This window comes from Salmo salar, chromosome 12, assembly GCF_965601325.2.
Source record: "Salmo salar chromosome 12, fSalSal1, whole genome shotgun sequence".
In the NCBI taxonomy this organism is placed as follows: domain Eukaryota; kingdom Metazoa; phylum Chordata; class Actinopteri; order Salmoniformes; family Salmonidae; genus Salmo; species Salmo salar.
In genome coordinates, this window is record NC_138302.1 from 81,774,716 (window position 1) to 81,799,689 (window position 24,974).

The 24,974-nt window shown below is 42.6% G+C and overlaps 2 protein-coding genes across 2 annotated transcripts; one reads left to right on the forward strand and one right to left on the reverse strand.

Annotated features, from left to right (window-relative positions):
* Positions 1-1,795: 1,795 nt before the first annotated feature.
* On the reverse strand, positions 1,796-6,786 carry LOC106565820 (dolichyl-diphosphooligosaccharide--protein glycosyltransferase subunit 1). Its single transcript, XM_014133383.3, has 10 exons — positions 6,408-6,786; positions 5,682-5,746; positions 4,865-5,171; positions 4,501-4,710; positions 4,189-4,381; positions 3,958-4,057; positions 3,736-3,874; positions 3,313-3,432; positions 2,940-3,185; positions 1,796-2,841 (listed from the first exon to the last, which is right to left on the reverse strand). Exons 1-10 carry the CDS (start codon positions 6,651-6,653, stop codon positions 2,659-2,661), a joined length of 1,809 nt encoding a protein of 602 aa, XP_013988858.3. The 5' UTR covers positions 6,654-6,786; the 3' UTR covers positions 1,796-2,658.
* Positions 6,787-14,354: 7,568 nt separating this feature from the next.
* Positions 14,355-24,737, forward strand: LOC106565818 (ras-related protein rab7). Its single transcript, XM_014133381.3, has 6 exons — positions 14,355-14,702; positions 20,537-20,599; positions 20,719-20,845; positions 20,978-21,196; positions 21,289-21,417; positions 23,627-24,737. The coding sequence occupies exons 2-6, from the start codon at positions 20,547-20,549 to the stop codon at positions 23,720-23,722; spliced, it is 624 nt and encodes a 207-aa protein (XP_013988856.1). The 5' UTR covers positions 14,355-14,702; positions 20,537-20,546; the 3' UTR covers positions 23,723-24,737.
* Positions 24,738-24,974: the final 237 nt, after the last annotated feature.

The window sequence follows — 24,974 nt, forward strand, 5'->3', positions numbered from 1 at the left end:
AGGCCTGTACTCTGGAGTGGGATGGATTTGGAGGTGGAGGGTCCGTCATGGTCTGGGGCGGTGTGTCACAGCATCATCGGACTGAGCTTGTTGTCATTGCAGGCAATCTCAACGCTGTGCGTTACAGGGAAGACATCCTCCTCCCTCATGTGGTACCCTTCCTGCAGGCTCATCCTGACATGACCCTCCAGTATGACAATGCCTCCAGGCATACTGCTCGTTCTGTGTGTGATTTCCTGCAAGACAGGAATGTCAGTGTTCTGCCATGGCCAGGGAAGAGCCCGGATCTCAATCCCATGGAGCACGTCTGGGACCTGTTGGATCGGAGGGTGAGGGCTAGGGCCATTGCCCCCAGAAATGTCCGGGAACTTGCAGGTGCCTTGGTGGAAGAGCGGGGTAAGATCTCACGGCAAGAACTGGAAAATCTAGTGCAGTCCATGAGGAGATGCACTGCAGTACTTAACACAGCTGGTGGCCACACCAGATACTGACATTTACTTTTGATTTTGACTCCCCTATGTTCAGGGACACAATATTCAATTTCTGTTAGTCACATGTCTGTGGAATTTGTTCAGGTCATGTCTCAGTTGTTAAATCTTATGATCATACAAATATTTACACGTTAGGTTTGCTGAAAATAAACACAGTTGACAGTGAGAGGACGTTTCTTTTTTTGCTGAGTTTATGTTGGTGTGAGAATGATTGGCTGAGGGGGGTCTACCAGCCCTGCAGCTGCAAATCTCCACTGAAGCGCAAACACAAAATGCCATTGTGGGGCCTTGTAACGCCACCAAACATCAGTGCTAACAGACATTGTCTTTGCCTTCCTCCAATGTGTATTTTCACAATGATTATTGTAACGCACATACAATACATGAACATTATCATGGCAACTAGAATGGGTAGTTATGGCACAGGAAATGCCTTGGCACGACCTCTTATGACCCTAAAGGGAAAGTGGTGACCTCAGACTGACCTGTCTCATCTCCTGTTCGTCCTTCTCTCTGATCGGGAAGAAATAAGCAGGTCTACTAGGGAGTGCCACCATCCACTAGCAGTTTGGGTTGCTAGGTGTGGTCATCCTACTAAGGCCTGGTGTGCACTCCAGAATAAATCGTGTTGGAAATCCCCCAAGAAATGTGGAAAGAGAAGGGAAATGTAATCAATGTCATATACAGTATGTGACATCTTTGAATGTAATGGAGAATTCAACCCACCATTGCCCTCGTTTATTAATTCATTGACAGGTGAGCCACAATTTAGTGTCTTCAAGAATATAATTGGCTGATGTGATGATCAGCAAAATTAAAGAATAAGCCAATTTTTCCCCATGAGTAAAAGAGAATCAGTAAGCCACATCTACATGGATCACATTATATGAATTGAGCACCAGTTGTTTTATTTGGGGTTGCTTCCATATTAAAATAAAACAGTGCAAACTTTGTAGGCACTCTCCCTTTCCCAAGTCAAAAGCCTCACTTAACCACCACGGATGAGGAAAATATCTTGAGCAAGAGTGCCCTCGAGTGGTGGAACTAGGTTACTTCCCTAAAGAGTTTTAAAAGTGGAGGAATCATTTGGATTTTAAAACAGTTGTCAGACAATGTTTCAAACTCGGTCCTAGGTCCTGTGTGGCTTAGTTGGTAGAGCATGGCGGTTGCAACGCCAGGGTTGTGGGTTCGATTCCCACGGGGGACCAGTACGGAGAAGAAAAAAATGTATGAAATGTATGCATTCACTACTGTAAGTCGCTCTGGATAAGCGCATCTGCTAAATTACTAAAATGTAAACTTGGTTCATTTTCCCACATTTCATTTACTAACGATACAGGTTCACATACATTATCACTCAGCGTCTTCGACTGCCCCATACACACGGCCTATTCTCATGCATTCACTAAAACTATCAAAGAAAATATACCATTTACAAAGAGAAATTATACAAAATGTTAAAAAATATTACAGAGGGACAATGACAAACTTAACATGAAAATGGTAACCTTTTGGATTGGGGTCCACACCGTTTCAGAGCTTCAACTTTGTTCAAATATAACAGCCAGGGGGAAGTAACAAGAGTTCGTAACTGCAAAGAATATGACGAAGACATTTAGAGACTGTTTGACTCACAAGGGATCCATCCCTTATTTCAGGGGCACTGATGACTACTCCACCCTTAAGAGAGCACAGGTTGGAGGGACTCAAAGGAGTATAGACACGGGAGAGATGTGACATGAAAACCCTTAAGAGTAACACCAAAAAATATTTATCACCAACAACCATTCACAAAAGGTTAAAAAAAAAAATGTATATACACAAAAGATTCCAAATTTAAACATGAAAATTCTGCATTTACTCTGAGGAACAACAGAGCTCTTCCACACAATTTAACTTAGACTGCCATGTAAGTTGTGACGCAAGCGTTCCCTGTGGTGTTAAGCATAACGCTGTTGTGTTTCTAGCGAGGCACAAAGGCACAAGTGTTTGCATGCACCTACAGGTTCCTTTAGTGTGTGTACTTTGTGGGATGGTCAATGAGCTTACGGGGGAATGTGTGCAAAGGTAAATATTTCTTATTTTATAATAACTGCAGGGCCGGATCAACAGATGTGTAGTTGGGGCAGCACGTGTGTTTTGTACACTGACATGTGTATAGTGGTGTTTACAGGGTGTCCAGCAGACTGTCGATGCGGGTCACCAGCTCCAGTCTCTTGCTAGAGAGGGTCTTCTCGTTGTCGACGTAGGCCTCCTTCTTAACCTTGCCTGCCACCAGGCGCTCAGCCTCCTGCCAGGAGCGACACACCAGCTCCTTCACCTGGCCGTCCAGCTTCTGCACCTCACCCACCTGTTGACAAACATGTGAGGTTCAACACAGTATATGCACACAGGTAGGTATAAACTGTACACACACCAAACACTATACACACAATTGAATACACACACCTTATCTGCGAGGTCGGAGCCCTCTGCTTTAAGGCGGGCCTGCAGGGAGCTGATGTCGTTGGTGAGGGTGCGGTGGTCGGCCTCCAGGGTCTTGCGGCCGCTGTTCAGGGCCCCTGTGTCTCGAGATTGCTTATAGCGATTCACCACCTCGTCCATGTGGCGGTACAGCCCTAAACGCTTGTTGACCAGGGTCAGGACCTGCTCTGTGATGGAGGACACCTTCATACGAACCTCTGCAGCAGGGTCCTGAAACGAGGGGGACGGACGGACGAGACACTCAGCATGTGCATACAGGAAAAAGGAGATAAACATAGAAGGGGGTGATGTGGAGAGTACAAGTGCACTATTAAAGAGACTGAGGAGGAGTATGTACCTTAGTGATGGAGAAGTCCAGGCGCACATAGATGATGACAGTGAAGAAGAGGATGTAGAAGGCCCCCACCACCAACAGGGGCTCCTGCAGCATCAGGACCTTATTGAAGGTATAATGCACCTGGGGGATGAGACAGACACTGAGGAACTCACACCATCAATTGGGAACCTTACATAGTATCTAAAGCATTTCTCTGAAAGGGTTTGCAGATGTAAAGCATGCATCTTGATTGTTTAATTGTTTTTTATTTCAGTGGCATAACTCAAGCCATTGCTTATAATAATAATCCTGTCCCCGTAATGGCACTCTGGTTTTCCAGATGCAGTGAAACCAAAGACAAACTGCCTTCCTTTCTCCCCTGAACCCCCCCCCCCCCCCCCCTAAAGTCTCTGTTCCCTCCTCCACTAGGGGCTTGCAGCTCACCACTACGTCCTGGATGTGCTGCTCCACCAGGTTGTTTTTAGACGCCACCAGCACGGGACGGCCAAAGGTGTCTAGGTAAGTGTAGTGCAGCTGGTCTGGAATACGGTCAATGGGGTAGGGGGTTTCCACATGGATGTTCCTGAGAGGAAGAGACATGGATCAATAGAATGAAACAGGAGATCTATGCATTTCCACAGTTAAATACACATCATGCATACTCACCTGGCGCCTTCTGGCAGTATGAGTTTAACAGTGAGGGAGTCGATGACCTGGTCATCATATACATGGTCAACCAGCCTCATCTTCAGAGCGTACTGATCCCCTGAGGACCATAGGAATATTTTAATTAGCATATTCTTTTTTTTTTAGCTTTCAGTTAGGCCATTTCTCTTTAAAAAGAGTTCTGGTTATAAACAGTTATCGTAATCTGGTAATCTAGTCATCTTAACTCACCCAGGGTGTAGAGGTACTCGTAGCTGGGCAGATTGTAGCCAATAATGTAGTGGGTTTTCCAGCCACCAAACAGGGGGAAGCGGGGCCTAACCTCCACCTCCACAGAGTCTTCCAGAATCTGGAGGTGGGAGGTGGAGATGTTGCCAATCTCATCCCGGTAGTACACATCCTGTGCTGAGGCAGGAAGGATGGTCTTTGTGAGAAAGAGGAGATGTAGTTATTATACAATCTTTACAAGTCACCTTTGAGAGCATGATTTGCAAATGCAACAATATTCCACTGCAATAAAAGTGTCTTTAAAAATCAACACACCTTAAAGGATTTGACTGATGAGATGCCACTGTCAGACTGGCGCTGGTAGTCATAACGGGAGAAAGGCCCTTTCAGGAATGCCCCTGTGTGCCTCATGTCGATGGTCTCTTCCACAGCAATGTTTCCCCAATGAGAGACTTCAATGATGCGGGTGATGCTGCTAATGGTGAGGAAGGGGGTGTTGTTCTCATAATGGACCTTCAGGGCATCCTAAAAAGAACGAGAAACAAAGAAATATCAAAACTTCTCTTCCAAATATGAATCTACTAGGCCAATGTTTGCTATTGAGCTGGCCCAACAGTGTTCAGACCATTCAACAACAGATCAATGCATCTCAAACCCAGGGCCCTCAGAGACATTATACCTCACTGAATGGGGCGACATCACGGAAGGGGCCGTACTCAATGGCCTCATCACTCTTGCTGGGGTTGCCCAGCTTGGTGTAGCTCTCCACAGTCTTAGAGGCAAGGCGGACACGGGTGGTCTGGCTGCGGGTGGGGTATGGAGAGTACAGGTAGTGGTTGCCCTGGAACACCACCAGCTGACGCTCAGCCTGGGTGATGTGGGTGGGAAAGGGCCTCAGAATGTGGCTCAGGACTGTCTCCACCTTCACTCGCAGCTTAGCGCCAACGCCCAGACTGGAGGGTAACTGCACCTTGTAGAACTCCCCACTGTAAGAGGTTAGCAGACAGGAGAGGGGTCAGGTCAGTGGAAACCAGCACCAACATATGGCTTTAAAAAACAAGGGGACAAACTAAAACAGTGACAGAAACGCCACTGAAAAAAAAGGGTGAAGTTTAACATGGTGAAAATGTGCATATCTAGAAACTTTATAGTCTAATGCTTGACAATGGATAAGTAACATAACCTTACCCTTTGAACACACCGACTGCATCATGGCATTTTGGTACACCAGAATTACATTCATTTCCAATGAAAAGTTGTGTTTGCCTTGCAGCATTGCATTGCAGAGGCAGTTGCAGTGCGTTCAGTGTGGTGCATACGTATGGCGTGAAACTGTATGCGTAAATGGCTTGACAGAAATGGTAGCAGAAGGTGAATGTTGAACTTTTGTTGCACACATATCCAGATGATGCTGCATACTATTTTGTGCAAAAACGCTGTCGGTGTGTTCGAAGCGTTAGTGAACAGGGATGCACCAGCAATTATAGACCTCTCACCTTTGGCCTTGGATCATTGTCTGCTTGAGCTCAAGTATGCCATCCTCCTCTTCATCACCCTTCACCTGGCAAAGACACACATGTTTACATGTCTGTCCAATCCGGTACAATTCAACTCTTATTACTGCAACTGGACCTGATATTTATTCATTATAGATAGGAATGAGTTTGAGTATGTTGCGTTGTGACTGTAGTTAGTATTCATTCCCCACGGCTACGGGTGGTGTGCACACAATCACTGATAGCACACACAAATCTTAATTTACTAAACATTATCTTACATAATCAAAGGTCCCGAAATCATGCACACAAAATGAGCTATTCAGAATATAGATAAGACACGGAAATAACTCCCCTCAGCGGATACGTGTCATTCCTGACAGAACGAGTGCTGCGGAAAGGCACTTTAAATTTTTTTTTTTTTAAGCGCACTCGTTAGCCCATTCAAACAGTTCCACGCCACAATCACATAATTCACTTTTTTTTCTACAGCCTTGCATTGTTAGCTAGATCGGCCATTTAGCAAAATACATTTGATAGATAGCAAGTCGCTATCTAGAAAGTAGTAAGTTAGTTTCTTTGCCTTGACTGGGCGCTGCAGGACAAATATGTGCATGCTATTGCTAGCTAGGTTAACTACCTAGCCTGTGACCTATAATCATTTTTTAGGTAACTACCTGGAGAAAAATGTTTGGTTTACAGCGAATGCATTCCTAAGTCACTTACCGATGCTCCGACGTACGCAAGGTTGGGGGCCAAGTCGGGCTCTACTGCCAAGATAAAGCTATGTACCGCCGAGTCTCCCTGGTTTGACAGAAGAATCTCTGCAGTTATCTTAGCAAGGTGCGTGCTCAGGTCCACTGTTCGTTTCACCTCTTCGTTCAGCAGCCCGTCGGCAGCTACTCGATAACACAGTCCGGTGAGAAAAAGCAGACAAGTGGGAACTGTGCAGAAGGGTATGCTTCGCGCCATTGTTATAGAATTAAACAGTATGTATAGTTGAAGCTAGAGAAAGGGGAAAAATAAAATAAAAATGCCGCGCGCCGCTTTAGGATCGAAGTTGCAGCCGAATGGATGACGCTTAATTCATTTCTCACGTAATGGCGTAAACTTCTTCTTCTGTCGATTTTATGACAGACTACAACCAAAACATGTGTTTTGCCGCCACCAACTGGACGGGTTTAAACCAAAAAAAAGGTAAAATTAAAATCCATAACTAACTTAATCCACCCAAATAAAAATAGTACATTGACAAAACAAAACAAATCTCCATGTAACTCCTTCGCCGAGAAATCTTTCAGCCCAAGGAACCGCTCTGCCGCATCTACAATGATTTCTATCTTCCTGGACCTTCTCTCCACCTTGGCAGGGCAATTAATCACCATAGCTATAAAGGCCACCTTCTTAACCTTTAAAATGTCAGGATCCTGCTCGTGAAATGTAAGCCCTGCAGCCTGCAGTGAAAGACTATCCACCACCATGGACTCTTCAGGTGAACCATTCAAACCCTCAACCCTTTAACAGCTGCTGCATATGAAATGCTCTGGACTGCCCTGACTTTGGCCACCTCATTGTCTTTCACCCTTGTGGGGCATTCGAAAGACGTGGCTTCATGGTTCCCACCACAATTGCAACATGTCACATTTTCATCACTTTTATAACACAATATGATATTTTCCACAACTTGGACATCTCAGGTTCTCCCGTATGCAAACACTTGAAACATGACCAAAAGCTTTAGAATAATCACATTGCATTGGTCTTTGGATAAATAACCTGACTCTGTAGTTAATATACCCAAACTGCACTTGAATAGGGAGAGACTCCATATCAAAAACAAAAGAACAGATAGACTCTTCTCTTTTTCTTAATTCACCACATGATTCAGCCGACGTGCATCAATCACTCCAGGAATATACACCAATGACCTGAATGGTCAGTAGTGGAAAGACATAGGAAGAAAAGAGGTCATGAAACTGAAAGCAGTGGAGTGTCTAGTAAAGAAAGCATAAAGAGGGCCAAGGTAGGATGCAAGAGTAAAGATGTGTTGTAGAAAGTGGTGAGTGTTTGATGAGACCACAGGGCCTCATTTAAAATCAAACTAGCCAGGTTCATTGGAAAAGGTAGATTGCTAATATTTTGTGGTAGTCAGGCTCAGCAAGGGAAGATTCTGCAAATGGAAAAGCTTCATGGGAAGAAGATTAAAAACCAACACCCTGGTGCTTATGCTAGGTTGATGGGAGTCATCACTGGGGGTCACAATATCTACACTATGTCCACAGATGATATTTAAGAAAATGTGAATGGAGGAAGAGTGATTGAGGTCAAAAGGTTGATCAGTAGAGAAGAGGGTCAAAGAAGGTACATAGTGCAGCATTTGGTTGATGCCAGGTGCAGAGAGAGGCTAGAGGCTCAGAAATATAAAAGCAGTCATGATGTATTGTATGCAGAGGCTGTAAGACAGATTGGTAGAACTACAGTACAGTCTGATGGAGCTTCCATTGCTGCTCCTGTACTAAGTGAACCTACTGTTGGAGCTGGTGCTTCTGCTGGTCCTGGCATGGTTTCGAGACCTGTTCATAAATCTTGGGATCATGAATGTGCTGTGTAAAAAGAAACTTTGACAGTAACATCTGTTACCCCCAATAACTATTTTGCCGTATCCACTATAACCTTCAACCTGGCATTTCTGCGTTCCATAACCTGAGCCGTGTTGTTAACCGTACCAATGAAAGTTAGGAAGTTAACTTTATTGACTATCAATGGTTGTTGACATGCTAAATAATTCTAAGGGTGGATTGTTTCAGCATGATATAGATCAAATGTAACGGATTGGGGGGGTAGAAGTTAGTAGGGAATTATTTGGTTTTTAATTGTATTTTCGTAGTGGTTCAGAATTTGGCAGACCATGATTGATCGCACACTCCAGCACAGTAGGTGGCGACATGCACCTTACACGTTTGTTTGCGGACCGCCATGATATCATAGAAGAAGAAGAACGGTGTAAACTGGTCCAAAGATGCTGTTCCGAAGAAAAAACGGCAGAGGGAGCCATTGTTCTTTTCTCTCTTTTTTTGCAAAGCGTCTCTCTCCAGTAACGCATTAATCTGTATGTAGCTACAACCTAACCTTACTTGTGAATGACCAGAATAGAGATGGAATATGTTCGCCCCCAGTTACTTCAAATGGTTATCATGGATGGCATTGTTCCTGTACCCAATCATAGCCTAGGCAGCCGATAATGCATATCTAGCATTCCCGTTCGTGGACCGGTTCTTACATAAAGCATTAAGGCTGCAAAGGCAGCATGGATCATCGTCCAAAACATACATCTCCTTCTCATAAAACACGTTTGAATTTTCTAAATAGTTTTCATTGGGAAGGCAGAAGACAGAACACATAATCCTACTAATTACTACACGTGCTTAATTACATCACTTTTGTTTTGAGCCGACTACGCCGTTGGCTTTGAACGGGGTACCTGGCTTATACCCGGGTGGCAGCCCGGTTCCAAATCGAATGCAATCAATTTTCAACGGATGCAAAACACGACTACAGGGACTCGTCGAACCGTCTCATTGACCACTCAAAACCCTCCCACAAGGCCTGAAAACTAGCCCAATTTTTTTCTCACATTTATCCAACAAGTGTCTCTATAATGACAATCTAAATACAACTGATAAAATTGCTTTACCTTGCTCTCTGCATTTCTCCCTTTGTTATGGTTCATCACACCAATGGATTTATTCTGAACTATGGTGATTGATAGTAAATGGTTAAGACATAGGCATATGTTTTCTTTAGAAAACATTATTGTGAAATTGTGTTAACACTATGTTAAAATTGTGAAATACTGTTAATACAAGTCACATTGTTCTAAAATAATCATATTATAAACTGGAGTATAAAAATCGAAAAGCCCCAACAGTTTGCTTTTTGGCTTCTTTTATATATGTCCGAGGGTTTATAGCATGGCTTTTGATGATCCTTGGTTGGGGTCTGAGCAGATTATTTGTTGCGATTGCAAATGCAAAACAAATGGTGGTCCGATAGTCCAGGATTATGAGGAAAAACATTTAGATCCAAAATATTTATTCCACGGGACAAAGCTAGATCCAAGGTATGGCTGTGGCATTGAGTAGGTCTCGAGACATGTTGGACAAAATCCACTGAGTCGATGATGGCCCCGAAAGCCTTTTGGAGTGGGTCTGTGGACTTTTCCATGTGAATATTAAAGTCACCAAAAAATAGAATATTATATTCCTTAACTACATGTACTCCCTGTTCACCCATGGCTGCGTGCCACGCACATCTCCAACTCAATCATCAAGTTTGCTGACAACACGTCAGTGGTAGGCCTGATTACCAACAACGACAAGTAAGCCTACAGGGAGGTTAGAGCACTGGCAGAGTGGTGCTAGGAAAATACTCTCCCTAAATGTCAACAAAACAAAGGAGTTGATCATGGATGACAGGAGACAGAAGAGGGAGCACAACCCCATCTTCATCGACGGGGCCGCAGTGGATAGGGTCAAAAGAGTCAAGTTCCTCGGAGTGCTAATCACTGAGGTCCTAAAATGGTCTCACCACACTGACACCATGGTGAAGAAACTGCAACAGCGCCTCTACAACCTCAGGCGGCTGATGAAATTTGGCATGACAGAGACAGTACAGGTGCATCAGAGCCAATGAGAGACTAAAAAACTGCTTCCATAACCAGACCATCAGACTGTTGAACAGCCATCACTAGCCGTCTACCAAGTGATGCACACTCACTCACACAGAACACAAGCACAAGCCAGGCACGCACCTGCATAACCACGGGAAGTAGGGGTGTAGATGAAGGGGTTAAAGAATGATTTTTAAGCCATGAAACAATTGAGACATGGATTGTGTGTGTGCCATGGGTAAGGGTAAGGCAAAATATTTAAGTGCCTTTGAACAGGGTATGGTTGTCAATGCCAGGCGCAGCGGTTTGTGTCAAGAACTGCAACACTGCTGGGTTTTTCACACTCAACAGTTTGGACATCCAGCCAACTTGACACAACTGTGGGATTCAACATGGGCCACCATCCCAGTGAATGCTTTCAACACCTTGTAGTCCATGCCTGACAAATTGAGGCTGTTATGAGGACAGCTCTACATACAGCTTTTGTCATTGCTGTTCTGAACCCACTGCCCCCAAGTCGTTGTGACGTCGCCAAGTTCGCCTCCCCCCACCCCTTCCCCGTCCATTGCCCTGTATGGAGGTCACATGTGTCCTTTTCCAGTCTGCCTTGTACTGAGATTGCATAATGAAACATACATGGCTTGAAATGCGATCACCGGTCAAATGTGTGTAGCAAGCTACCTAGTTTAATTATCAACAGCACTGCCACAGCAGCATAACATTTGATTAACACTGGAAAACACTTGATATACATCATCATCAATATTTGGTCTGGTTGGCTGATAGCCTACGAGCAGCAGCACTTCATAATGTCTTTCCTTATAGAATCATAGCCGCAGGAAGGGTGCTGGAGGTGCTGCAGCACCCCTGATCAATTGAAATCAATTTTACCCCTGATCAATTGAAATACATTTGCCAAAGGTAAAGAATTACTGCTTTGTGTTCAGAAATAAAATAAATAATTCAGAATAGTCTACTACACCATGAGTGAAAAAATTACCTAGCTGCAGATTATGTGTAGCCTACAGTCGGTAATGCTCGGCAAATCTGTCAGTGAACAGCATGCAGACAAAACAGGTCTTTCGCAATATTTCAAATACAATTGCGGGAAAACACAGGTTGGAAAGCAAGCAAGTGAGTGAGCTGCGCATCATTGGGTGAGTCAGTGAAACTGGAAAGCTTTTTTAGGACTATAATGTCCTCCTCATATTGTACAATGTGTCTCTACACACCTTTTCCCCCGATGTTAGTCATGTCAGGAAACACTAACTAGCTTCCTTGCAATTTGTGATGAGTGAGTGTGTTGTTGCAGAAATAAATGGGCCTTTGCTACAGAGGCAGTTAGTACCCACCGGTCACACACTGGTTGAATCAACGTTGTTTCCACGTCATCTCAATGAAATTAAGTTGAACCAACATTGAATTGACGTCTGTTCCCAGTGGGGTTATGAATTGAGATATTAATGATGAAACTCCATTTAATTTTTCAAGGGTGGGATGGGGTTATTTCATTTTGAGCACCTGCTTCCTGAAAGGTCTGTGCATGGCCCTGACACAAGCTATCACACACACACACACACCTCATACTCACAAATGCACTCGCATATACACTCACACAGCAAAAGCTCAGTATTGAGGAGTAGTGAACTACATTCAACTTTACTGAACAAAAATATAAATGCAACGTTCAACAATTTCAAAGATTTGACTGAGTTACAATTAATATAAGGAAATCAGTCAGTTTAAATAAATAAATGAGGCCCTAATCTATGGATTTCACATAACTGGGCAGGGTGCAGCCATGGGTGCACCCACTGGGGAGGCAGGCCCCGCCAATCAGAATTAGTTTTTCCCCACAAAAGGGCTTTATTACAGACAGAAATACTCCTCAGCTCATGAAACATGGGACCAACACTTTAAATGTTGTTTATATTTTGTTCAGTGTACGTTTATTTTTGATACTTAAGTACATTTCAAACCAAATACATTTAGACTTTTACTCAAGTAGTATTTGACTGGGTGACTCAGTATCTTTACTTTTACTCAAGTATGACAATTTTATACTTTTTCCACCACTGGTTAAAAGGGCAGTGCCAGAGGACCTGAGGGACCTACTGGGTACATAACTTACAAGCATGTCTGACATGTATTGGGGTGCACAATTGTGGATTGATTTAAAAAACAATAGAATAATCTTAACATTCATTCTAAAACTCTCAGGCACCAGTGCAGAGACCTTAAAACTGGTGTAATGTGTGCTCTCCGTTTGGTCTTGGTCAGTACCCGTGCTGTTGTATTCTGTATGTTTTACAGTTGACTAATGGCTTTCTTGCGTAGACCAGACAGGATAGCCTTACAGTACTCAAGCCTGCTTGTCATAAAAGCATGGATGAGTCTCTTTGTATCAGCCTGAGAGAGAAACGGCCGCACCTTGGCAATGTTCCTCAGGTAGTAAAAAGCTATTTTGGTCGCATTCCTAATGAGTGATTTAAAATAGAGTTCAGAATCTAAAATAACACTTAGGTTTTTTACCTGGTGTTTTATCTTTATTGCCTGTGTATTAAAATGTGCGGACAGATTCTCTCTCTGTGATTTCGCTTCAACAATAAGTACCTAGGTCTTGTCTTGATTTAGCTGGAGGAAGTTGTGAGCCATCCAAGTATTTAAACCACTAATACAGTCTAATAATTTATCCGTGGAGCAAAAATCCTCTGGTGACACAGAAATGTTAAGTTGTGTGTTATCAGCGTAGCAGTGAAAATCAATTTCTGATAACGCTTCCAAGAGGTAACATATAGAAACTGAACAGTACCGGACCCAAAATCGAATGCCATATGTGATATGCATTTTCTCTGAGTTATGTTGACCAAGGGTGACAAAAAAAACCTTGACTGGTTAAAAAGGTCCTAAACCAATTTAGAACTGGACCGGAGAGGCCAACGCACCTCTACAGTCTGTCCAGAAGGACATCATGGTCAACAGTGTCGAATGCAGGACTTAAATCCAAGAGAACAGAGAGATGTTTGGCATATGTGTTGGCTCTAAGATCATTTACCACTTTAACTAAGGCTGTCTGCACTGTGGTGGGCACAAAAAAACAGATTGGAATTTTTCAAAAATACAGTTGGCACTGAATTTTTTTTATTTTTGAAATCCAATTTCTCCAGAATGTTGCTTAAGAATGGAAGGTTGGAGATTGGCTGAAAATTGCTAAAAGCTCAACAATCTAGATTACTTTTCTTCAGAAGGGGTTTCAGCATAGCAATTTTTAGTGCAGTGGGGAAAGTAAAAAAAAAATAAATAATAATATTTCACCTTTATTTAACCAGGTAGGCTAGTTGAGAACAAGTTCTCATTTGCAACTGCGACCTGGCCAAGATAAAGCAAAGCAGTTCAACACATACAACAACACAGAGTTACACATGGAATACAGTCAATAATACAGTAGAAAAAGATAAAGAAATAAATACAGTATGGGGATGAGGTAGTTGGATGGGCTATTTACATATGGGCTATGTACAGGTGCAGTGATCTGTGAGCTGCTCTGACAGCTGGTGCTTAAAGCTAGTGAGGGAGATATGAGTCTCCAGCTTCAGTGATTGTTGCAGTTCGTTCCAGTCATTGGCAGCAGAGAACTGGAAGGAAAGACAGCCAAAGGAAGAATTGGCTTTGGGGGTGATCAGTGAGATATACCCACTTTTCCTAGGCCATCATTGAAAATAAGAATTTATCTCAACTGACTTGCCTAGTTAAATAAAGGTAAAATAAAAATACCAAACCTAACATATTATACTCATTTGAGTTTCCCGGATTTACGTTTACTATGTTAGGTTGAGTGTATTAGACCAGGCTGACCAAGCACGACTTTGCTCAAGCTACCCTGTTTTCTCTAGCTATCACATTTTCAAATGAGGTGACCCCTAATTTGTGAACCCCTGCCATATACAGTAAAAAGAGGGCAGGGTTTAGGGCGTGTCTTAGTCAACATCTGTGATGACGTCAAAGATTGCTGACTCAGGTTGTTGTGGAGGAAGTGACAAGAGACTGAAAAGAAAAAGAAATAGGCCCTCTTCAAGTAAACCTACAGGGATTCATCTTGCTTAATAATTTATCTTACTTTAGGAACACAAGTGGCTTACCTACTAGTATTGAACGTATATATTGCATATAATTAAACAGACGTGCGTTCTGACAGCAACGTTACCACAACACTAGCTAGCGAACGTTAGGTTGGGTGGTGGGGGGGTGGGGGCAGACAGACAAAATTGAAGTCGTCTGTTTTTCATCTAGTAAGACGAAAGGCCCATTTGGACATTCTGTAATATTCCTTCCCTGTGTTTGGGTTGATCAAGGTAAGATGTGTATCTGGTATTCTTTTTCTGCACACATTTTGATAAATGGTTATTTTATGTTTACCAATTTACTTACCTAGCTAACGGGTCGTTTGTCTCCGCAGTGGGCGTTGAGCGCTTGACACTGAAGTCAGATACCTAGCTTCTCGACTCTAATATGAGTGTCACTCATCAGTCATACTAGAACATCTTTTTCAAAATCAGTCCTGTCCAATTACAGTTAGTCTAAACAGCCAGTAAGCATCCAAAACCATGTACTTAGCTAACTATCCAAAACCATGTACTTTTCTAAATGCATGCCTCTGTTGTATCTAATTAGCTAGGTGCTAGTTAGTAATGGACCAACTAACGTCACGTTAACGGGCTAGCTAAACTACTAGGCCCATCGGGGGTAACGCCAACATTATGCCAGCTACTAGTTAGCTAAAGTAACGTTGTTAGAAAACAAACAGCCCGTTTAGCCAGAGTTTAGCTAACTGTCATGTTAGCTAACGTTACTCAATTTAGCTAACCTTGTTGATAAAATAACGTTAGTGTTGAATGACGTGCTCATCTGTAATCATTAGCTAACTAGCTAGTATGTTAGCAACTGGTAAACATTTGTTTACGAGCTAGCCAAATGCTTCATACTAGCCAGGAAGGGGTGTATTCATTCATCGGAATCAGTTGCAAAAATGTTTCGTCCGTTTCAAAACTCTAGGAAGCAAATGGAAACAAACGAGGAGGGACCTACCTGGGGTATATTCATTACGGAAACCTTTAGCCGTTTAAGAACCAAACAGAGTAAAACTAGTTTCTCAAGTTTTTGTCACTTGCACAAGTATAGGGAAACGACATTCTTGCTTGCTTTTTCCCAACCATGCAGTAATCAATATCAGTAGTACTACAAAAAAGTAAAGTAGAACAAAAACACATGAGAAATAGAGATGAGAACACAAGTATACTAAACAAAAATATAAATGCAACAATTTCAACGATTTTACTGAGTTTAAGTTCATATAAGGAAATCAGTCAATGGAAATAATTTCATTAGGCCCTTATCTATGGATTTCACATGACTGGGCAGGGGCGTAGCTGTGGGAGGGCATAGGCCCAACCACTTGTTAGCCAGGCCCAGCCAATCAGAATTAGTTTTTCCCCACAAAATGGCTTAATTATAGATAGAAATACTCCTCAATTTCATCAGCTGTCCTGGTGGCTGGTCTCAGATCCTGCAGGTGAAGAAGCCAGATGTGGAGGCCCTGGGCTGGCGTGGTTACACGTGGACTGAGTTTGAGACCGGTTGGACGTACTGCCAAATTCTCTAAAACAACGTTGGAGGCGGCTTATGGTAGAGAAATGAACATTAAATTAGCTGATAACAGCTCTGGTGGCATGCCAATTGGACACTCCCTTAAAACTTGAGACATCTGTGGCACTGTGTTGTGACAAAATGGCACATTTTAGAGGGGCCTTTTGTCCACAGCACAAGGTGCACCTGTGGAATGATCATGCTGTTTAATCAGCTTCTTGATATGCCACACCTGTCAGGTGGATGGATTATATAGGCAAATGAGAAATGCTCACAAACAGGGATGTAAACAAATGTGTGCACAAATTTGGAGAGCGATTTACAATTTCTGGGATCTTTTATTTCAGCTTATGAAACATGGGACCATCACTTTACATGTTGCGTTTATATTTTTGTTCAGTATAAGTCAGGGTCTGTTCCATGATCGGTTCCAATATCATATTTACAATGTGCAGGAATACTGGAGTGGTAGGGTTAGATATGTTTAGGGGTAAGGTAGGCATCAGGATATATGATGAACATTGTAGCAGCAGAGTCTATGATGATTGTATGTGAGTGTGTCTATTTGACAAATTCAAATTGGTCCCCCCCTTTTTCGTTTGCTTCAGAATCGAGGTAATGAGTACATTCCTGAATTTGTCCAATAGAACTATTGTTTTCGTTGCAAAATCCATCCATTTGGAGTAAACGATTTCCGTTGCAAAACGTTTTGTTACAAGTGTACTGATATAGGAAGGACACGTGACATCCCGGCAATTTTGAGAGAAAAAAAGTTATAGCGGGTCGTCCCTAGTTACCACAACCACAGTCATAAACCCCGCCTATTTCTACAATTTATATTCTTAAAATGTGATTTTCCACCTAACCCTAACCACACTGCTAACTATATGCCTAACCCTTACCTTAAATTAAACCAAAAAGCAAATTTTTCATTTTCACAAGTTATTATGATAGATCATTTTGACTTTGTGGATTTGGTAACTGTTGTTCACACGCGTGTCTGCTCTCTCATTGGCTAGAATGGTCTCACCTGATCTGGCCTCCTCCCGACTGTCTTCCATTGTTAAAGACATTTATTTTCATTGTTACTGGCCAATAGTGTAGCTGGTCAATATAATGGATAATCTGTGGCGTCGCTTTCTACATGAGAAACCGATGTGACCCACCTGACTCTCATGAATGTCATGGGTTAGAGATTAAATATGGAGTCAGCAAGGCCACAGTCAGAATTGCCATATTGTTAGAAATTAAAAAAGTTTATAGTGCTTCATTTAATTGTTCAGACTGAGGTTAGGCCTATTTTGGCACCATGCATGCATCTTCCACCCTCACAATCAAGAGTGGTCCAATTGATCACTTATGTTGGTCTACATCCCAGGTCAGGGTTCCTGAATGCACGGTCCTGTGATCAAATTTGTATTCGGCGCATGTGACAAATTAACAGGTGTAGACCTTACTGTGAAATGCTTACCTACAAGCCCTTATCCAACAGTGCAGTTCAAGAAATATAGTTAAGAAAATATTTACAAAATAAACTAAAGTGGAAAAAAAGTAAATAAATCATAAAGTAACACAAGAAAATTATATAACAATAACAAGGCTATATACAGGGGGTACCGGTACCGAGTCAATGTGCGGGGGTACAGGTTAGTTGAGGTAACTTGTAAAGTGACTATGCATAGGTAATAAACACCGAGTAGCAGCAGTGTAAAAACAAAGGGGGGGGGGGGGGGTCAATGTTAATAGGGTGGCCATTTGATTAATCGTTCAGCAGTCTTATGTCTTGGGGGTAGAAGCTGTTAAGGAGCCTTTTGGTCCTAGACTTGGTGCTCCAGTACCGCTTGCCATGTGGTAGCAGAGAGAACAGTCTATGACTTGGGTGACTGGAGTCTTTGACAATTTTTTGGGCCTTTCATTACATTTACATTTAAGTCATTTAGCAGATGCTCTTATCCAGAGCGACTTACAAATTGGTGCATTCACCTTATGATATCCAGTGGAACAACCACTTTACAATAGTGCATCTAAATCTTTTAAGGGGGGGGGGGGGGGGGGGTTAGAAGGATTACTTTATCCTATCCTAGGTATTCCTTAAAGAGGTGGGGTTTCAGGTGTCTCCGGAAGGTGGTGATTGACTCCGCTGTCCTGGCGTCGTGAGGGAGCTTGTTCCACCATTGGGGTGCCTGAGCAGCGAACAGTTTTGACTGGGCTGAGCGGGAACTGTGCTTCCTCAGAGGTAGGGGGGCCAGCAGGCCAGAGGTGGATGAACGCAGTGCCCTTGTTTGGGTGTAGGGCCTGATCAGAGCCTGAAGGTATGGAGGTGCCGTTCCCTTCACAGCTCCGTAGGCAATCACCATGGTCTTGTAGCGGATGCGAGCTTCAACTGGAAGCCAGTGGAGAGAGCGGAGGAGCGGGTGACGTGAGAGAACTTGGGAAGGTTGAACACCAGACGGGCTGCGGCGTTCTGGATGAGTTGTAGGGGTTTAATGGCACAGGCAGGGAGCCCAGCCAACAGCGAGTTGCAGTAATCCAGACGGGAGATGACAAGTGCCTGGATTAGGACCTGCGCCGCTTCCTGTGTGAGGCAGGGTCGTACTCTGCGAATGTTGTAGAGCATGAACCTACAGGATCGGGTCACCGCCTTGATGTTAATGGAGAACGACAGGGTGTTGTCCAGGATCACGCCAAGGTTCTTAGCACTCTGGGAGGAGGACACAAGGGAGTTGTCAACCGTGATGGCGAGATCATGGAACGGGCAGTCCTTCCCCGGGAGGAAGAGCAGAGAGAAGAGCTTTCCTCTGACACTGCCTATTATATAGGTCCTGGATGTCAGGAAGCTTGGCCCCAGTGATGTACTGGGCCGTACGCACTACCCTCTGTAGCACCTTATGGTCAGATGCCGAGCAGTTGCCATACCAGGTGGTGATGCAACCGGTCAGGATGCTCTCGATGGTGCAGCTGTAGAGGTTTTTGAGGATCTGGGGACCAATGCCACATCTTTTCAGTGTCCTGAGGGGGAAAAGGTGTTGTTGTACCCTCTTCACAACTGTCTTGGTGTGTTTGGACTAGGGCTGGGTGATATGGCCAAAATCTCATATCCTGATATAGGCCATTTCATAAAACGATACATATCACAATATAGCATGTTTTCTGTAAATTCAATGAATAAATGGTTTATAAAATGAACAATGGAAAGGCCAATTTCTTATTACATTTTGAATTATACTCAACAAATATACAACTCGCGTTTCTCGACCATGTAAATTTGGGCCATGTCTTTGCAAATGTAAGTCATAACTGCAGTTGTTATCTCCTTCCATCTTCGTGATTCTTTGCCACATGGTGTGCTGTTGCAACGTCTGAGTTGGGGGTTTGTTTTGAGCACTCGACTGTACTTAAAAAATGTTTTTTTACTTTTTTGGGTCTCATCCGTATACTCTCTCCGTACTGTTTCGCATGATTCTTGCATAGGTGGTAAAATAGGTTAGTGGTGTTTGAGCCTGTTGTCGGGACTGGCCTGCGGCAAATTTGCAGAGGACGTTTTTTTGGTCCGTGACAGACTTTTCATACCCAAACCACATCCATGCGACCGAAGTGGCCCATGAGGTGGTGTACTCCTCAATGCCATTGGATGAATCCCGGAACATATTCCAGACTGTGCTAGCAAAACAGTCCTGTAGCGTAGCATCCGCGTCATCTGACCACTTCTGTGTTGAGCGAGTCAATGGTACTTCCTGCTTTAATTGTTGCTTGTAAGCAGGAATCAGGAGGATATAATTATGGTCAGGTTTTATTTGGGGGAGATATGGTTATGCTGTTTTGTTAAGAAAATGTAGGTCAGTGAGAGCAAGGTGTACTATATTGGAGGGGGGGTCTTTATTCAATGTGTCTTTATGGAAGGACTCTGCACAAAGATGGCCCGCACATCAACAGGAATATTGTATTCCACTCTGTCTGTGGATCAAGTCTCATAGCTTTCTTCACATGTTGAAACGTTTCTGGTTGACATTAAGTCTACATTCCTCTCCCAAACCTGTGTCCTGTGAAAGTGAAATTAGAGGAACATGTTGTTGGAGGGGCAGGCAGAGTTTAAAAAAACAACTAGTCCTGTTGTTTATGTAGTTACAGTGTCCAGTGAGGCAGACTGTACTTGGTTACATTTCCAGAACTATTCCTGCTCCGAGCATTTCATTGTCTGTAATCCCAATGACTGGACCACTAGCTGTGGACCAAATGTCTAGAGTGAGGTTGAGCTAGCAGCTGGTCAAAGTAGTAAATTGCACAAAGGAAGTGTTATAATATTTACACTGCACTAGTAGTGGTTGTAAGTAGTAGCCTGTGATAATATTGCCTGAGCCATGCTGTCGTAGAACATAAACTGCATCGCTTTTTAACCCGGGGGGGGGTGTTTCATAGCAGACACACAGGCAGCATGCTTATAGACTATGTACCTGTGTTATAGGTTGCTGTTATACGGTGTTTACCATAACAATGTACATGGTTAGTCCACCATTCTAATTTAGTGCCCCTACTCTTTCCCCAGCTGTGGCACAATGACATCTAGGAAGAAAGTACTACTCAAAGTCATCATCCTGGGAGACTCTGGGTCAGTGTCCTGTCTACCTTGCACAGCTAGGCTAATTACACTTCTCAACTTAAAAGTTTACAAAATATGTTTGTTTACCAATCACTCTGTCATAACTGTTGCTGAATCTCTCTTGTCAGAGTTGGGAAGACGTCGCTGATGAACCAGTATGTGAATAAGAAGTTCAGTAACCAGTACAAAGCCACAATAGGAGCTGATTTCCTAACGAAAGAAGTGATGGTGGATGACAGACTTGTCACCATGCAGGTACTGGGGAAGGGATACTATCAATTTACTCATCACTTCACAAGTGCTGTGCTGAAGTAGAGGCCAGTGGGGGTAGGCCTATAATCTATTGTTGTTCATGAACATGTATCGCCTCCCTGTGCTCTGTCACAGATCTGGGACACTGCAGGGCAGGAGAGGTTCCAGTCTCTGGGTGTGGCGTTCTACCGCGGGGCAGACTGCTGTGTGCTGGTGTTTGACGTGACCGCCCCCAACACCTTTAAGACGCTAGACAGCTGGAGGGACGAGTTCCTTATACAGGCCAGCCCCCGAGATCCCGAGAACTTCCCCTTTGTGGTGCTAGGCAACAAGATTGACTTGGAGAACAGACAGGTGGGTCCAGATGTAGCGTTTGAGACCAGAGCATCTCAGGCAGTAGCTTGTGTTCCCTTCAGAGAATGACAGCTGCCCTTTGCATCTGTCAGGTGACGACCAAACGAGCACAGGCGTGGTGTCAGAGCAAGAACAACATCCCCTACTTCGAGACCAGCGCTAAGGAGGCCATCAACGTTGAACAGGCTTTCCAGACTATCGCACGCAATGCTCTTAAACAGGTAGGGGGGTCAGATGAGAGCTTTGCTGAATGCCATGTGTGTTTTGTGTATTTAGAGTAGTGATGTCTTGATTTCACACCCCTTGACTTTTTCCACGTTGTTGTTACAGCCAGAATTTAAAATTGATTAATTTGAGATTTTGTGCCACTGATCTAGACACAATACCCAACAATGTCAAAGTGAAGTTTTGTTTGCAGAAATGTTAAAGCTGAAAGGTCTTGAATCAGTAAGTATTCAACCCCTTTATGGCAAGCCTAAATACTTTGAGAAGGAGAAATGTACTTAACAAGTCATAAGTTGCATGGACTCACTCTGTGTGCAATAATAGTGGTTAACATGATTTTTTAATGATTACCCCATCTCTATACCCCACACATACAATTATCTGTAAGGTCCCCCAGTCGAGTAGTGATTTTAAGTGCAGATTCAACCACAAAGACCAGGGAGGTTTTCCAAAGCCTCGCAAAGAAGGGCACATATTAGTTGATGGGTAAAAAATGTAAAAAGCAGACGCTGAATATCCCTTTGAGCATAGTGAAGTTATTAATAATGCTTTGGATGGTGTATCAATACACCTAGTCATTAAAGATACAGGCGTCCTTCCTAACTCAATTGGCGGAGAGGAAGGAAACCGCTCAGGGATTTCACCATGAGGCCAATGGTGGCTTTAAAACACTTACATAGTTTAATGGCTGTGATGGGAGAAAACTGAGAATGGATCAACGACATTGTAGTTACTCCACAATACTGACCTAAATGAGAGTGAAAAGGAAGTCTGTACAGAATAAAAATATTCCAAAACATGCATTGTGTTTGGGGCAAATCAAACACAACACATCGCTGAGTAAGTACTGTGGTGGCTGCGTCATGTTATGGATATGGTAGTCATCGGCAAGGTCTAGTGAGTTTTTAGAGCTAAGCACAGGCAATATCCTAGAGGAAAACCTGGTTTCTAACAGACACTGGGAGACATTCACCTTTCAGCAGGACAATAACCTAAAACTCTAGGCCAAATTTACGAGTTGCTTACCAAGATGACATTGAATGTTCCAGAGTGGCCTAGTTACAGTTTTGGCTTAAGTCTATGGCAAGACTTGAAAATGTCTGTCTTGCAATGATCACAACCAACTTGACAGCTTTAAGAGTTTAAAAAATAATAATGGGCAAATATCCAGGTGTATAAAGCTCTTAAGATACTTATGCTGTAATCACTGCCAATGGTGATTCTAACATGTATTGACTAAGGGGTTGAATACTTATCTAATGAAGATATAGTATTGATTTATTTTTAATTATTGCCAAGAGTGTGCAAAGCTGTCATCAAGGCAAAGGGTGGCAACTTTGAAGAATCTAAAATAGATTGATTTGTTTAACACTTTTGGTTACTACATAATTCCATATGTTATTTCATAGTTTTGATGTCTTCACTATTATTCTACAATGTAGAAAATAAAGAAAAACCCTTGAATGAGTAGGTGTCCAAACTTTTGACTGGTACTGTATATATTCCACTTTGACATTAGAGTATTTTGTGTTGATTGTTAAAAAAAAAAAGACAACTCCATTTCAATCCCAATTTGTAACAAACACATCAATGTGAAAGTCAAGCGGTTAGAATACTTCGAAGGCACTGTATGTTGAAGTCACACAAAAAAGCTCAGTGATGGTGGAAAAAGTACCCAATTGTCATACTTGAGTAAAAGTAAAGATATCTCCATAGAAAATAAAAGTAAAAGTAGTCACCCAGTACTACTTGAGTCAGTCTAAAAGTATTTGGTTTTAAATATGTAATTGCAAAAAAATACTTAAGTATCAAAAGAAAGTGTAAATCATTTCAAATTGCTTATATTAAGCAAACCAGATGGCAAAATTGTCTTTTTTTATTTACAGATACCCAGGGGCACACTCCCAACACTGACATAATTTACAAAGAAAGCATGTGTTTAGTGAGTCTACCAGATCAGAGGCAATAGGGATGCTCTCTTGATAAGTGCATGAATTTGGACCAGTTTCCTGTCCAAATGTAATGAACTTTTGGGTGTCAGGGAAAATGTATGGAGTAAAAAGTACATTGTCTTTAAGAATGTAGTAAATGTCTTTAAGAATGTAGTAAAGTAAAAGTTGTAAAATATAAATAGTAATGTATAGATACCCCACAAAACTTCTTCAGCAAAAATACTTAAGTACTTAACACCATCTCGTCTTTTAGGAGACAGAGGTGGAGTTGTACAATGAGTTTCCTGAACCGATAAAGCTGGACAGGAACGAACGGGCCAAGCCATCAGCGGAGGCCTGCAGCTGCTGAGGACCTAGGAGACCTACAGGGGACAACTGTTGGCCCTGCTACTCTGTCTTGCCTTGTCTACCCTTTATCCCCCATGCCCCTGTGTGCTCTCCTCTGCCCAATATCAGCCTTCGTAGATGCAAGCAGAGTTCCGCTCGTAAAGTATACTTTACACACACTGTACTCATCCCTGTGTACACATCACACATTTACTCTCAAGGTGAGTCTCCAACCCCGAAGAACACCCAGATGGATATTAGAGCATTTAACAGCATATCTGCTTATTATTTCCCCTTAACCTGTCTCAAACACCATTGTTTCCATGGCACCAGCCCCATAACATTTTATAAGGGGGGTTAGATATAGTTCACTCCCAAAGTTCCAGTGGTGAAGGATCACAGATTGAGTAATTTATATCAATGGTGTGTGGGGGTTATACCAATGTACTGCCTGAAGAAACATGTTCATTGGATTGGATGTAAACTAGCAAATCCAACATACAAGTGTGTTGAAGGCATTGTTGTCATGTAGGCTTGTCATGTAGGCTTATTCAAACCCTATTTGACACCTTATTGTGGAGCCACAATAAACACATTTATTTTTGAGCTCAAGGCAGAAGAGGCAATATGGATTTTTAACTCTGCTCCCCAACTGCCCTACACATCGTTTATCAATAGGGGAAAAGTCAAGCGGCAAATTATTTTGTCAACATTGAGACCTGACACGGGGTAGAGAATCAAACCAAGGGAGATAGGTTTTTAAAGTAGACATTTCTTTACAATTATTAGCTAGTACCTGTCTTTTTACACTGTCAACTATTACAAACCTTTAAGGCAAAAAAAACATGTCTTGTCAGTTTCTCGCTCTGCCGATAGCTCAGGTTGGCAAATTATTTAAGTGCTTAATTTTTATTTTTTACTGATCAGATCTTGTCTGTTCGCATATTATGTTTAGAATTTGAATTGCATCAGAGGACACATGGGGGAAATGTGTTTTCATTAACTTGATTAATGCTATTATAAATGCACTTAATCTACATTGTTTGAAAATGTCTTTGGGTTTCAGGTAATAATAATGGTTATTGAATAAAGAATCTGTGTGTGTTAGTGTTAGTAGAACAGGTAGTTAAAGCACAGGTTACTATCATGGCTCTCATACACACATCTGTTGAAAGACAGTTTACTAAAATCTATAGTATACTCTTGAATACATTGAAATGTGTCATTTTGCATGGGGACACTCACTTGGTATTTGTATTCAGTCCACTACTTAT